Source organism: Vidua macroura, chromosome 4, assembly GCF_024509145.1.
Source record: "Vidua macroura isolate BioBank_ID:100142 chromosome 4, ASM2450914v1, whole genome shotgun sequence".
NCBI lineage: Eukaryota > Metazoa > Chordata > Aves > Passeriformes > Viduidae > Vidua > Vidua macroura.
Window position 1 is genome coordinate 20721937 of NC_071574.1, and position 16878 is coordinate 20738814.

The 16878-nt window shown below is 37.8% G+C and overlaps 1 protein-coding gene across 5 annotated transcripts in view; it reads left to right on the forward strand.

The window, feature by feature from the left end:
* The window catches only part of CCSER1 (coiled-coil serine rich protein 1), a 607763-nt gene that overhangs the window by 149700 nt on the left and 441185 nt on the right, over nucleotides 1–16878 (forward strand). For all 5 annotated transcript variants that reach the window (XM_053976370.1, XM_053976371.1, XM_053976374.1 and 2 more), the window contains exon 5: nucleotides 9182–9302. In XM_053976370.1, coding sequence (XP_053832345.1) covers nucleotides 9182–9302 — 121 coding nt within the window. The remainder of the gene's footprint in view (nucleotides 1–9181; nucleotides 9303–16878) is intronic.

Below are 16878 nucleotides of genomic sequence, written 5' to 3' on the forward strand. Positions count from 1 at the left end.
TGGAAAATATCTTCCCTGAGCAAAGAGTGTTACAGATCCTCTTATTTGTTTCCATGTCTGGTGTAAATTTCTAATATTATGTGAGTGACTTTTGTGAAGGCAGGAATGAGTCTGGAATGGCTATGACCAATGTGCTGTAGTAGGGACTGGTCACTGAGTTGCTTGTCAGTGGGGATGACAAAGGCTGACATGTACAACTCTACTGGCAGCTGTACCTGGTGCTCCTGCTAGTGACTGCCAGCACGGCTATAATAGAAAGCCAGACAGCCTCATACTCCTGCAAAACAAAAATACCGTGTGTTATTTTCCTGGTGAGCTTTTAGAATCTGCAAGAAAACCTGACATTATGATTTTATTTAATAATTTCTCTTGGGAAACTGCACTTTTGGAGGTTTGTCTGTGTATTAATTGCTGAAGTAAATTTCTTGTGACTACAGCCATTCAATACAAAACACAATAAATTAATCTTGCTTGCCTGTCAGTCTTTATTTCAGCTAGGCTAAGAATAATAGTTGAAGCCAGGAGACTGTGCTCCTGAACACACTTGCTATTGAGTTTTGACAGTTTTACTTGCAGTGAGTGACAGTCGAGGATATTGTTGTTAGAGTAGTCATTCCTTCAGGGGATTGTATTATGCCTACAGAAATGCCCTGCAGGCCTTTTTATATTCCTTCTTTTAAGATGCCAGTGTCACAGTCACTCCTTTTTGTCTTCTTTTCTTGAAGGCATAACATAAATAGAAACCCAAATGTGATCAAAAGCAGCACTAAAACTATTATTCTTCTCTTGGCTGAAAACAGAACTTTTGAGGCAGACAGCTCTTGCAGCTGGTGGCATCCCTGTTGGGATTTCCTCCATGTCCTGTAGGAAGAGATACAAAGGTTTCCCAGTTACTAGTACCTTCTGGGTATTACCAGGGCATGGCTTTATGTTTGCACCTGAATCCGGCACTTTCAGTACTAACTTTTCCATTCTTACTGGAAAACTGGAGTTTTGGATTGTTCTGTTTCCTTCCATCACCCAGATCCTGTTTTTTTTTTTTTTTTTTTTTTTTTTTTTTTTTTTTTTTTTTTTTGTTTGTTTGTTTGTTTTTTGTTTTTTGTTTTGTCTTGTTTTTATTACACAGTGAGACAGCTTGGCCAAGAATGGCAGAGGCTACCAGAAGGGGAGGTCTGGGTGAGCCTTGTTTCCCCTCATGAACCAACCTGCAGCTGTATTCTATGGTAAATTAATTAAATGAATTTAAAAGTTGGCTTCAAAGACTCTTTAGGAATAAATGGAGGCATTTGTTTGGCCCACGTGGTGATTAGCACCACACATTCTAGACCAAATGACTAAGCCTCCACTTTTTATTCTAATAGAAATACTGTTCAATTATGAGTTTTCCTGGAATTTTGCAAAACTAGATATGATTGGTGGGATTCTGATCATTAGTCCTTCATTATAACCTTTCCCTCACACAGTTGTGTATTTATGCACACAGTTCTTATTCATGCTTGTGTCACAAAACAAGTCATAGACTGGAGGGCTAAAAATACAAGCCTGTGACATCGTCCTGAATGATAGTGCTGCCAAAGCTAATGAAAGTTAGTAGTCATTTTAAAAGTTCTATTATTAGCACTTAATCAATGCTTTTTGACATTGAGAAGTGATGTCTGCCTACTGGGTACAGAATATGCCTTTATTTTTAAAGGTTGATTTTGCAATTCCTGTGTAGGCTGCTTGGAACAGTATTTGCTTTAAGTAGTTCACTGTGAATAAGAAAGTATCTCAGAAGCAGCCTCAATCACAAATAGATGTACTTAGAATGTTTTAGGTGTACAGTAGTTATAGCTGAAAAATGAACCCACTTAATTTTCTGGAAATGCAGTTACAGTTTCTCCTGGCCTCGCTACAGTGATCCATCATTGCAGGAACTTCAACAGGGAATGGTTGGTTGTGGAGAGGTCAGCAGGGTGATCAGAGCTATGGAACAGATTTTAAACAGGAGCACATGCAGATAATGCAGCCTGTAAAAGAAATGGCTGGCTTACTATCCAAAAGAAGTCTGTAAAATGCAGAGTTGAAGGTGAAGGGGGAATTTGTGCATTGTCTTCTCCGGGACTAAAATGGTGGGGGGGGGGTGTCAGATATGAAGTAAGCTGGTAGCAAGTCTAAAGTGGACTGATTGGAATATTTTTTCACATAAGCTATATTCAGCTTTAGAAGTCTGCAGGACATTGTGGATAGTACAAGTTCACACAAGAACATAAGTAACTGAACAAATTCATAAAATTCCTGAGTTATTAGTAAATACAGGCACAACCACTTTGTAGAAGAAAGTCTGCAAGTCACTGTAAGCTGCGGGAGGCTGCTTGAGATCAGGAGTTAAGGTGCTACCCTGTGGAATCTTTCTGCCTCAGGAGAAACCAAACTGCAGTTGTTCTCTCAATGCAGTGGAGTTAACAAAATATGCAAGAAGTGGATCATCAGTTTTGTCATTACCTATGTGATTATTTTAGGAGTTGGTGTTTCCATTACTTACCATGTCTGTAGGATCGGTCCTCGGTCCTTAGGTGATCAGGGCATACCCTTTCATTCAGCATTCCATTAGGCATGAACATTGAAAAATTACAGTTTAATTTCTTATGCATGGAGTACAAGTCACCAGACCTAAATTTCACTCGTGGCTCTTACTATGTTATCACAGTGGCTTGTGACAACAAACAAACTTAGGACACAAAAGCAAGGTTGCAGATAATCACTGCAGAACTACTGGTGTGTAAGAGGAATTCCCTGGCTTCTGCTTAATGCTGCATTTTGTACCCTTTATGTTTTTATACCAGTGTAGATAGCACAAAGCAGATGTGTGCGTAGCCTTTGTATAAAAGAGCCATGAAACTTAAGAACCTGATAGAAAGTAATTCATTTGCCCATAATGGGTCTGTAATTGTTGCTATTACAAAATTTCTGATTGTGACTATGTTGTGTTTAAGAACCAGGCCTGTGGTTTTATTGCAAAATTATTACAGCAAACCCTTTGGGGACTGTGAGCATATACACTCATTCTCTTAAGTATTCACTTGACCAATATTGTGAAACGTAGCTGTTTCTAGGGAACAAGAGGCCCTAGAAAAACTGTTGAACTAATAAAAAATTGAAATTCATTTAGTTTCCTTTTTTCTCCAAAGACCATCATCAAATCTAGGATCAAGCAACACGAAAATGAGGCCTTTTTATTATTATTTTTTAATATTGAGGTTTTTCCTAATATTAAGTAGATGGGCAAAAATAGCTTTCACATAAAGTACCTTGACCTTTTGTGTTGTTTTAAAGAGACTGAAAGTCGTCTTGGGCTTTAGGGTTTAATAACAAAGTAGTAAAAGACTTTATTGTGTTTCTGGGGCTGAGAAAGAGGGTATGGAACTGAATTCACACTGGTTTCTTGGTTTTGCTGAAGTGTTTCATGCACCTGATGTTTGGGGTTGATGGAGAAACAAATCTGAATGCTGGTTCTTTTCTGAGCCCTCTGAGTGACCTAGGACTATCAGAGGCCATATCTGTGCACTCAGGAAGGAATTAACATGGTGGTTAGTCACAGTTCTTCCTGGACATACCAGAATTAATAGACAGGATTTCAATATCCTCTCTTATATGCTATTCCTAATGTCAGCAGCTTTCCTGGCAAAGTAGCTTGAGTTGCGTGTTGTAAATGTTTTTTTTTTTTTCCTCAGCTCTTCACTTGTTCTAATATTCTGAAGGAATTTACAATGTATCCACCCTTCCTTTTTGGTTGGTTGGTGTGTTTGTGGTTTGAGTTTAGTTAGCTTGTTTGTTTTAGCAAAAGCTCTATTTTAAGTGTAACAGTTCTTTGTCCTGAATTTCCCTTGTCTGAAGAGCCTGTATAGGGTGCCGCCGTGCCTACCCTGAAGCTCCCTGGCTTTGGCAGCCCAGCCGAGGCATGGTCAGCAGCGGGGGACACTCCCCTGTTTCTTGAGGAGATTCGGAGAGCGGCCAAGACAGAGCACTTTGCTGTTTGCCTTGTTAGGAGGAGAGGCAGCGTCCGAGGAGGTAATGAGGGAGTCGACTCAAGGCCAAGGAAAAAGTCTCAGGTTTAATGCAAGCTCCAGGGAACACTGAACGGCATTGTCCTGGCGGCCAAAAGTGGCCTCGAGGCTCTCACAATCATCTTAAGTACTGGGGCGGTGACAAGGGGGAAGGGATGCCCACCACCCAATGGGGGTATTCGGGGGAGTGGAAGATAAAAGGACAGACAGACACACAAACCAATGGGGAAATTTAAGGGAGGGACCCCTGTCCCTCCTCCACTCACTCGATGCCCAAGCTGGAAGATTTTGGGAGAGTGGGATTAGGAGCTGAGTGATGGACAAGGTACCAGGGAGGGGACTGAGCATTTTCAGGGAGATTGGCGCTGGGGGAAGGGCAGGAAAGCTCAGGGTGTAACCACTGGGGGGTGAAGGGGCAAACCATTACAGGACTGTTACAAAGAGATAAAAACACAGTACAACAATAGGGGTTACATATTTTGCAGCTCTTGTCCTTTGTTCAGAGCACCTCAGAGGGTGACTCATTTCCTGAGCCTTTTCATGGAAGAGAGGTATTTAGGAAGCCATGTGCCAAAGTGTTCTCGGTGCCTGCAATGAGAATTGGTGTTCCAGAGTTATTAAAACATAACCTCTGGCCTGGTAGTAAAAGGGATGTGGGATTGGGTACTTGGCATCCAGATGTTACTCCCTCATGCTCCAATCCCCTATCTCCTACAGTGGCAGCTGACTGATCTTTCAGGGTAAAACATTTAGTGCCTTCCATGCTCCTGGCTGCTTGCTTAGTTTTTACCAAAGCAGAAGGATTTTTGATTTAAAACAGCGTCTGTTTCCAGATTTGATTTGTCTCTTGAATGATGAGAGCTCATAATTTTAAACTTCATAGGCATAAATGTAAATACTTTGGATTGTCAGGATAAGTGCCCAGATTTCTGAAATCCAGAAATACTTCACTGTTTTCGTCTCCTTGTGTCATGATTCCCTTATGCTCCATTGCACACTGCATATGAACATTTCCCTTCTGTTTTCTCTAAGCAGGTAGTACTGGCTGCTAATTTCATCTTGCATTGTGTCAAGGGAGACTTTTTTTGATAGCTAGCAGTGATAACCAGATTTTCATTCTCCTCAATTAAAAAAAAGAGGGGGGGGGAAGTGTGTACAATTAAGTGTTTGAAATAGATGATTTAAATGACATCCCTAGAACTTAAAAATATTTTTATTCTCTGGAGAAACACATTCTATTCTGTAGCTGTTGAAAGCTTCCTACTGTCCTACTATTTAGGGAATTAAAATTTTTTCACTGGTTGGTTCAAAGTAGGAGAAAAAATGTTTAATTAGTCATTCTCATTGTTCTTGAAAGAAACAGCAAAGAAAGAAAAACGTAATGTTTTTCTTCTCCAGATGTAAAGATCTGTTTTGATAGTGAATGATGTTCTGGGACTGCCTAAACCACCTAGAGTAAATCCAAGCTAGCACTCCTAGTGATAAATATATGGGGTACTTTTAGATCTTGGTGATGGAAGAAAACAAGCTGCATGCATCATTAAACCAAAGGATCTGGGGAGAAACTGCAGCTTCAGAAGTAGTACAGATCTTTTATAATAGTTATCTATGAAGCTAAGGCTGTTTTCCCTTTCTGTTGAGCTCTCCTTTACATGACTTGTAATTTGTAGGTAATGTCTTTTGTTTCACTAGGAAAAATACGTTTCTGTAATGATAACACAGATATTCCTCCAGTTGTGTTACTTCACTACAGTTATTAGCTTGTTCGTGTAATGGTTGAATTGCAAATAAAGGACTGAAAAATACCATCTCACTTGCATGCAAATTGCTTTTCTTTTTTCTGAAGGTATTCAGTGTATAACACATTTCCGAGATACTAAATGTTATTTTCTTAAAGAAACTGCTACGAGTAGTATAAAATTGGCTAATTTTTCCCCTTGTTGATAGCTTGTACAGTTTTTTCCACCATTCTGCATCAAGAATAAGATAGTAGGCGGAGGCAACTGATTACATTGATGACTTTGCCAAACACTAACTCACATGACTGAAAATTGTGCTTTCCTTACCAATTTGTGTGGGAAGGCTAAATTTTTAATATCTTGCTGGATGTTAAGGAGCAAGTTTGATGCGTGAGAGGATTTATGATTAAAAGGTGTGATCCCTTAGAGTAATTGTTTTTCTAATGTTTGTGATATTTTGAGGATTGAACAGATTTCAATTCATAAAGAGTACAGACATGTAGACATGTGTAGATGTCATGAATGGTCTTTTCTGGGGTAACGTAAGCCACTTGTAGATTAAAAAATGAAGTTGTAGAAATGAAGCTACACTTGAGAGTTGAGTTTGGAATGTAAAATGCAGTCTTAAGTAAAACAATACCCATCCCCATCAGTTAAAGTTGGGAGTCCACATTCAAGCACGTTTTCATAATTTTAATGAAGGTTATGAACAGATAGTAAGAGCATACACTCCAGTAGGTGAAAATTACTTGCTGCTGTGCCATCACTACTTCATGACATTTTAGTTAATTATACTGTCCCATAATGACTTATGACTGTGCACAGAGAGTTGAGATAAAAAGGAGGAATTGCAGTGATTTTCAAAATCGAGACCAAAGAGTATTACTGTCTAGAATGGGGGGATAATACATTCCATGAGCTGCAATCACTGGATGACCACTAGGTTTGTCTTACAGGGGATTATACAACACCTTCATAGCATGAATTATTAAACAAAAACAATCTCACAGTTTTATTAATTAATGAATTTTCTGTGAAGAGTGGGAGACTTGCACTGTCTTCTTTGTTACTTGTGAGTCCATCTTTTATAATTTTTTGTAACTGCTCTGGTGGACAGTGCCTGATCTAAGCAAACCTTCCCCTGTGATGCTTGTCACCAGACCTTTTACGGGTTCTGAAGTAATAACTTCATACTCCAGTAGTAATACAGGTCTTCTGAAGAAAAATATGTATTTGCTTTATCCTTTATGCTCTGTTTTATCAGTGTTTCTAGTTAAAATTGAGGTGCTGAATATCACAGGTGCACTATGACAAGCCTATTTTTTTGCAGTTCTTTGACTGTAAATAAAGAGAGAGACATAAATGTTTTTTTTTTTTTTTTGCACATACTCAGTCACTGGTTGTAATGAGAAAATACTGTTTTTAAATTACTTGGTGCCTACCAAGCAGAATCATGCTAGTAGATGGTGTGCTGGTTATAGTAGTAATAATATAGTAGGATGTAAAATCACAAAAAAATCCATTTTTTCTTATGCTGTTTCTTTAGTTCAATGTATTTTGCATTAGTTTCATCTTAATCTGTTATACATCAAGCTACAACAGAAATCCTGCTTGCATGCATGCAGTCAGTATAGCAAGCTCTCTTTGTGTATGACTCTCTTTTGGAGATGTGTGTCTGTGATAGTGACAAAGTATTGAGTAATGCTGGTTCCAAAGAAAAAAGGAAGGTAAGGTAAGGGCATCTTAGGTGGCTTAGTCACTTAGGACAGTGTGTGCATTAATATTTAAAACACAAATATAAACAATGCTGAAAAACATCAGAGTAATTAAATGCAATTACAAGCACTCCCCAAAAGGTTTCCTTCCTGACAGAGCTGCCTGTGCTCCAGCCAATTGTGCTGCTTGCTGAATGGCTCAGAACTGCTGAGAAAGCAAAAAAAAGACCTTTGTAGAAATATCCAGCCCTGACCTGACCTGTTCCTGTTGGTGTTTAAGGGTGTTTGTGGAGCACCAGCGTGTTGTGCTGGTATGTGCCGAGTGTGAATTGAAGGTAATTCATGCCCTCGGGGTAAAATGGCACAGTTGGCTGTTGTTGACCCAGTCAGGTCAAGATGGGTGGAGTTTTACTCCAGTTTTGCTTCTTTTGGCAGGGGAGGATAGGCTATGCCATGCCGGAGGTATGTTGTCCATGGGCAATAAGGGGGCACGTGATTGTGGAGAATGGAATAATAATAAATTAATTTCACAGTTCAATGTTCCCAGCTGTACCAATCTTGCATAAAAGTATGTACTTGTGAAATGTGTTCTTTCTGGTTTTGAATTACTCAGAATTTTCCACAGTCTTTCTGCTTTTACAGGCTATGTTATTGGCTTTTTGGGCACTTGTTCACTCTGTATGAAAGAGTTCTGTGTGTTATAAAATACTGCATGTCTTTCTGTTTAAATACAGGCTCCCACATTTCTTCTTGCTTGTATATAATACATTAAAGTACCAAATATAAGATAAGAAGCTGTCATGCTTTGTTGAATGAAACCAACTCTTAATTCTGGCGTTCATTTGTTTCATGCCTTGGCTGTAAAGGAAATCTATAGCTTCAAAATCAGTAGAAGTGATCACTGCTAAAAGCTGAATTACTAGCGACACTTAAAATTTACATTTTTAGAATGTTTATGAATTGTAATATATATAATTGTCTGTTCAGAGATCAGAAGCTTTTAGATATTCATTTATTAGTTCTATTTGAGCCAAATGCTCAGCTCAAGTGCGTGATCATTCTTCTAACTCTAAATACTGTCTAAGTTGTAACATTCAGCACAGTAATACAGATACAATTTTTATTAAAAGAAAGCATGAGTCAGTATATCAGATATCACTTGCAGATCATTTGGATTTGGCCTTTTGGAGTAAAATGAGTCATAACAGTTAAAAGTGAAAAATAAGTCACTAATTAGATTTTCTTACATCTATTTTCTTAAAAAATGCTAAAATTTTTGAAAATGTGAAGTTTGCCTGGAAACCACTCATTATTTTCACCCTTATTTTCAGTCTGTGATGAAAAATAACTAAGAAGTGAACCATACTCTGATGTCACTTATGAAATATAAGTCCTTTTAGGACTCAGACACACCGATGAGCTAGAGCAGACTGACAGCACATCTTGTGCTAGGTAAAACTGAGTGAATGATTAATCAATGGCAAAAAATGTGCAACGTAAGCACATTAGGAAACGTGAAAAATAATGGCATTTTCATTGCATGTGACCACAGTGAAGCCTAATTGATTATTTGCATTTGTATTTTTCACAGTATGAATAGATTTTTTTCTTCTTTTTTTTTCCTTCCTTTCAAGTGCAAACTGAGTTCGCTGTTTAACACTGATACTTTTTATCTTTGCAGTGTGCCGGGAAGACTCATACCAGTCAATAGTGTCATGTGCTGCTGTAGTACTCACCCCTGTAGAGACAACAGTGGATACAAGGAAAAAAGAACAGATGATAATGCCTGATGTGTCCAAACAGTGAGTTATTCAAATAACATGATCTTTTACAAGTGCAATTTAAGCACCAGGCCAGATTCCTTCTCATGGATATGCATATCCACCCTCCTTTCTCTTTCATTTAGGCTTTCATAGGTGTTTCCAAAAATAGAAACTGGCCTGAGGCTAAGCTGCTGCTTTTGTTCATTAGCCTACATTTTTTTCCAAGACTCTGGTAATGATATATATATAGAGGGAATGAGCCTTTATATTCTGAGAAACTGACTTTTAAACAGGTTTGATAAGCTGATTCTTTTTGTTCAAATAGTCCTTTCATTCTTGCAAGTAGTTGATTTTTATAAAGAAGGTGATTTGTAAATGCTCAGCTCATCTGCTATATTTCAGTATTTTCCAGTGACCATTTTACCTCTGTAGCACAAGAGGCATCTTCAAAAGTGCGGTAGTGCATTCTTCTAGGGAAATTTTGTTTACTTAATTATAGTGTATTTTGATATCTTGCATTAGATGAAAATCAGAGTGTGCGGTAATATTTGCCTTGTAATACCAGGCATGATGGTTATTTCTTAATGATTGAGTCCTTGGAGAATAAAAATAATTTTGTTTTCATGAAAAGAAAGAAAACGCAATTGTAAGGCTTTATCATAACACAAACTTGAGGTCTGTGCCTTTTAAAGTGTGGAAGGTATTAAAAATATGACAATGGATAACATCATTCCTGTTCATTTATGTTTAGTTTTCTGCTTCTCTTGGTATGTACAAGTTTATCTTTAAAATTGTCTGTGGAGTCCTGGCTTACATGCCTATTACTGTAAGAAAATGAAAACATCCCCCCACATTCCCAAAATCCCTGAAACATACAAAACAACACTGGTGGATTAGAGTAGATTAGATGGGTTTTGATCTTGCTGCAGATCTATGACTTAAGTCTGTATCTGGCTGTGGTATCTTTTTCAATGTGGTGATAAATGCATTTCATCTAGACTAGCTGCACTTAAAATGTAACACAGTATGTTACCTACTGTCTAGGTATTACTGTAAGGGCCTTGTGTTTGAAATGCTGTGGGCATCTAATTGTAGTAGTGCTTCTGTTGTGTGGTTCTCTGAATACCAAGAGATTGGAAAGGCAATGGGCTGTAAAATACTGTGCTGAAATCCAGAATAATCTTTCTGGTTAGTTCAAAGCAGCATAGAACATTTTTTCTTGTCTTCAGTAAAAGGGAAACCTGCACTGTTGTTTGATTGGCTTTTTCATCTACTGTGATGAGATTCTATTATGAATTCATAGTAAGAAACTCTGATATTTGTTGAGCATGTGCTGAGTGAAGCCACCTACCAGATTTTTGGCATGTTTGGGTTTTTATTATTTTTTTTTTACAACCTGATTAGTGTTATCTTCTAAGAACACAGACATAACTTTTCCTAAGCACTCAGAGGTCTCAGAAACATGCTCTAACCTCTGCTACTCTTCCAGTACTAATGTTTAAAAATATGACCTGTGGCTCTGGAATTCTTTCAATGAGGAACAAGATTGTGCTTAAACAGATTAAATCTCTTTGAACTTGTCCATCTGAAACTGTCAGTGCGTAAATGTCTTGAAGCCAACATTTCTGACAAGTATATTTGAAATTAAACAGAACTATCTTGCTGTAAAAAGTTTGCAACTGGAATTTGGTAAATTTTGTAGAAACCTTCAAAGTAATTGTAGGGAAGTGAAAGCATGCAGCTTCAGGAAAATCTCCAGCATTATGAATGAAATATCAGCACACTGATCTTTTATTTCACCCTGTGCTTTCTACATGCAGATAGCTTTCTTCATATCCAGTTAATGGAAGCAAAACAGATCCTAATTCCTTTGTCTAAGTATCTCAGTGTCATCTATCTCCAATGCAAACATACCCTTGGTGTTTGTTGAATTCCATTGACTGGAATGCAGACTCCATGTATCTGCATGTGTGGATTATAGTTATTGATCCTCAATTCATGTGGAAAACAACATTGATGCATTGATTTTTATACTTATCTTTGTGTACCTACATGGTTTTGACTTGCATGTCCAAAAATTGTGCATGTTACATAGGGCTGAGCAGTAGCCAGCCATCGAGGTCCTGTAGGGAGAAGTTTCTGCCTCCAGGCCCTACAGGACAGTGTTTAAAATAACTAATGCTTTCTAAAGCTACATAAGAAAGTCTGTAATCCAAACCAGATAAAATGCATATTAATGATAATAAAATGTTAAACAGTTAAAAATAGCTAAAAATAATTCTCTTATATGGCACAGTAAAATTACATCCAAGACATTCAGGACACAAGAAGCTGTGAATACTGGGCAGGGGAAAAAAAGAAAAAGCTCTTAATGTTACTTGTATAATATTTGATTAATGATGTTATTTTGTTTTAGAAAGAAACTGTTTAGTGGCTTTAAATAATGTATTTGCCTAATGTATTTTTTTTTGTAAGCAGCAAATGGTGCCAGAAGTGGTAACAGCAAATCTTAACGAGATTTTAAGTGTCCATGATAAGTTCTTATCAGGATTGCAGGAGTAAACGGCCAATTCCCCCCCCCCCCCCCGCCCCGTATTTTTTCTTGGAAGCTCAAACTGTTTCATCGGAGAGTAATTTCATAGTGATACCCAGGTAATTGCTGACTTGTTGCTTGTGCACTGGGCAAAATCCCTTCCTCAGTTATTCACCAGGAATGGATTTGGCAAGAGGAAGAGCACACCTTTGTGGTTTTTGTCTTTCCACTCCACAACAGGCATTGAAGCAGAAAAATCAATGGTCAGTGTGAGGTTAGGGTGACAAACAGGAAATGTGAGCTCTTCCTTATTTTGTTTTCTTGGCCCTCCATTTTGTCTAGGATGTTGCATTAGCTTTGCTAGATTTTGTAGAAATAAAAGCCTTAAAAACCTCTTGCTGTCTTAATAGTTCAAGTTACTGAGACCTCTTTGTGTTACCATAGTGATACATCAGTCAGTTGTTCTCAAAGGTGCCCAGATGCTAAAACAATTGGAACATTTTGAACAGTGAATTCTGCTTACAGAGTCCTAATTTTAGTCCTTCCTATCTGAATTCTAATATAAATAAATCAGCTCTGGCACAGAGCAATGGCATGAGGAATCCTCACTTTAGTTTAAAGTTCTTACAAGGCAGCATGGGAGAGGATGCATGGCCCAGGGAACTGTATGTTATGCTTTAAATCAATTTAGCTTCTGCATCACTGGGCAAACTCCAGGGCTGAAAGGTCAGCCTACAAGGGGCAGTGTGGAAAAAGAAGTGTCTAAAGACACGCGAGTCTTGGAGCAGAAAATGTTCTTCTGCTGTGTGATGTTCATAGGTAAATATAGAAAACCATTCATGTGCTACTAGTGCATGAAAAAAAGTATAGTGAAGTTCAGGTGCACCATTTTTTAATCAGATTTAAAGTTAAGCGGATAGGTGTGTACTTCATTTGATGTGTTTCTTTGCATATGACTGCCCTGCAGTTCAGAATCATGATGGCAACATGTAACCCTCTGAGCTGGCTAATTTAGAGGTGGTTTGTGCATAAGTACTTCAGCTGCTGTCATATTTCTGATTTTTATTTTTACATAAAGGTATTATTTGCTGTTAAAGTGTTAGAGCTACAGATCTTGTTATGTCATGAAGCAGATGCAGTAATTTGACAACTCTTTTTCATGTCAGAAATATTTTCCTGAGTTTTAGGAGAGATTTATATCATTAATCAAATATTATACAAGTAGCATTAAGAGCTTCTTCTTTTTTTCCCCTGCCCAGTATTCACAGCTTCTTGTGTCCTGAATGTCTTGGATGTAATTTTACTGTGCCATACAAGAGAATTATTTTTAGCGTAGAAAAATGATAGGATGTGTGGCAATGTTTTTAAACTGAAAGAAAGTAAATTCAGACTGGATCTAAGGAAGGAGGCTTGTACAGTGAGGATGATGAAACACTGGAGCATGTTGCCCAGAGAAGTTGTGGATTCCCCATCTGTGGAAACATTCAAGGGGTGTTGGATGGGGCTCTGAGCAACCTGATCTAGCTGGAGGTGTCTCTGCTTACTGCAGAAGGATTGGATAAGGTGGCCTTTAAAAGTTCCTTCCAACTCAAACATAGTCAGTGATTTTATTTTATGATTTTAAATATCACCGATCATTTGACAGTTCTTCAGACTCTTAAGATCAAGTTGTTTTTTTTCTGGTAAACCCCTCAATGAGCTTACGTAGTGAGTCTTTGCAATATTCAGTCTGTGCCAAAGCTGTTTCACTTGTACCTTGCAACTGTACTTACCTGAGCAAGGTTCTTAAGTGTGAGATCAAATACATGAGAAAGCTTCTTGAAATCACAGTGACTAGCTGGGTGCTTGCTGATGGAAGCAGGCTGCTAAGGGGGAGAGTTACAGCTCTAATGCCATTCTGTACAGCACTGTTTAGTGCAGATGCTAACCCAGGACTTCACTACTGATACAGATTGGAATCTAGGAAGATTTTGGTGCATATATAGACTGAATTTATTAGCTGCAATAAGCATATTCCAAAAGTCATGAGCTTTCTTCCTTTCAAGTTGTAGGCATACAATTGTTACATCAGAAGACTGGTAATCTTTTTTGACTCTTGAAGCCTTGCCTAATTCCTTTCAAAAGAAGTTCAAACTGAGCTGATTATGTACTATTCTTCACTTAATCAGTTGTGGATTTTCCTTTCATTTTTTTTCGCTATAATTTTTTTTTTTGCATTTTTGATAAATCCCAGGGAAGATTTTCTTTCCCCTCAAAGCAAGTGATCTTATATTACATCTGTAATTTTTGATGCTTCTGCTTTATCCTGTTATTGAGAGATGCCTCTGCCTGAATTAAAGTGTAAACAAGGGGTTGAGGTGATACCAGCAATATGTGTACATGCTTCTCTACAGTTTGCCAAAGTGAGAACCCTTATCTGAATGCATTACCTAGGATGTGCCAGGCCTGGAGCCAGGCCACCCTGCCACTCCAGTGCTTATCTCGTGGCAAAGTCCTTCTCTGGCCTTAAAATCACATTTGCCTGTCTCAAATGCCATTTAAGTCCTTACAGCCCCTCAGTGATGATGTGAAGCGTGGTCTCTAAAACAGCTGGGTTGTCAGGCAGTGGTGTCCACATCACGATTCCTGTCTGCTCTGGCAGTCCTTTCAAAAAGGCATATTTCAGTGATGTGAAACAGGAATGCTTTTCATACTTGTTTGGAAAAGCAGATAAAAGATGATTGTACTCTTTCAGTTTCTGGATGATTGGGACAATGGAAGCATGTGTCAGTCTTTGGGTGAGAGAATGCAGAAAGGAATAGGAATGCCCAATGTTGCTCTGGAATGACCATACTTCAAAAGCTGTGGTTCCAGCCCAGCTGAAAAACCTGAGACATCAGCTGGATTGCAGAATACTCTCCATCACTACATTTTAGTGATAATAGGTAGGAGAGGTAGCATTTATATCCATTTTGTTAAAGCAGATACTTTGAAATGGAGTAAACATAAACAGTGTGTTTATGCTGTCCGTGGTCTACTTTTACATTCTTTTATCTATTTTGCTAGTTAGTTTTTAAGCTCTATTTAGCGACTTGAAGTGGAACTGAAAATTTCTATGTTCTGTGTTGTCTGTCACATGGTCTCCTGTGCATCCTGTATTGCTTTTTGCACATAATGGGAAAAGAAGTTATTTTGCTGTATTCATGTCTCCTTTGAAATGGGAAACTTTTCAGAAAATAGTATAAATACAGTATTTACACTTTTTTTATTGTCTGCTAACTAGTTGAAACTACTACCTGACACTGCTTCTTGTCTAGGCTGCTCAAATTGGTAACTTATTTCTTCTTGCTTTGAGGAAAAACAGAAAAATAAACCAGACTCTGTTGTTTCTATTTTTTTCCTGTGCTCAGCCACTGCAAAAATGTGAATGATTTTGTAAAATTAATTATAGGTAACAGTTATGCAAAGGAAATGTATTTGCACTGCAAAGTGAATATGGAAGAAATCTTATATCTGGTTATAGAATGGGAGTATCATCAGTTCTCATGTTCCTTCTCAGTGACTGCAACCATCAATTTACAGGAAAGCAATCTACAAATGTAATTTAAGCATCTTAGGCAATTGTTTGCAGCCAAGGGATGAAGCAGTTCTGTACAGCTTAATTTGACCATGAGTTGCAAATGGTGAATAAGTTGGTTTTGGAGAGCCACTGACTAATTGCAGTTACTGTACTTAGTATTTTCAATATTTTGTAATTCAGCTCATCTCTTTTCCTCCTGTGTGGTGGTGAATAATGCAGGAGGGAGAGGAATGATGGCAGTTGTCCTATGATGATGAAGAATGATGGAGGGAAGGGTGCTACATAGATCTTATCTATAGCCCTGCCAAGGAAGCTTTGATCCTTTGCAATTGTAGTCATTGTTTGGAAAACTTCCTTTTTCCTATGACAAGAGATTTGGTTTCTAATACACCATCAACTGTGAATGCTTCAATCATTTCCCTAAAGTATTACTGATGTGGCTGAACTCAACTTGAGCAAAAGATAAAGGGGTGGAATGTTAAGCAAGGTACTTAATGAGGTCATTTTGAATCAAAATATGGAGAATCAAGAAAATGACAGCATTTTCTAGTTGAGGTAATTGTAACTGCAAAGTAAGATGAGTGCATTGTATCATTGTGTAGCTAGTCTTCCTTAAAAAAACAAAATTAAAAAAATTAAAAGAAAAATTAAAAAAAGAAAATTAAGAAAATACAACTTTCCTGATGATGTTTCTAAGCACCAGATGCTGAAAATTTGGATAGAACTTTCTGAGTCAAAATACAGTTACTGTAATGTACATTGACAGAGTGTGGCCAAAGCTGATTTAAAACATTGAACTGCACAAACTAAGGACAGTGCACTTACCGGGAATACAAATTTCCCCTGCTTCAACAGCAAGCACTGGACAACATAACTGCATCTACAACTACAGTTCCTGAAGTAGATCTGAAGTTATCATAAGAAAAACATTGTCACCAAATCACAGTAACGCTTAGAAAACAGCTTTGCCTACAGCAAGATCACTTTGTTTCATTGAGATACATTAAATTATATACCTTTATGATACCATAATGTCATTCTAGTTTTGGCCTCTACCCTAAAAAGAATGTCCTTTGGAGTAAGATTATCAATTTATTTATCAGATCTGAGAAATGTTTTTAATTTGTAAATTAAAATCTGTGCATTCCCTTGCATCCTTCTTTTCTCTGTTATCTGTGAATCATCACACTCTCCACTGGGCATTTCTGCAATAGAGGAAGCTTTAATTACATTACTTGCTTGTCCTTCATGTCCACAAATTTCCCCAAAAGAAATACATCAAGATAAGTAATTTTGCACTATTTGGTTATAGAGCTTATTTAAAAACATGCCTTTCTTATATACATATATAGGCAGGTGCTTAAGATAGACTGGGTTCCAGAGTGCAAGTTTTCTCCTATATGTTCTGTGGTGTCTGGAAGTGTCTGCTTTATTTGCATAACTGAGAATTACAAATCAGACCACAAATATCAACTTGATTCCAACATGGCAGTCTCACACTTGGCAACCAAGAGCTCTTCTAA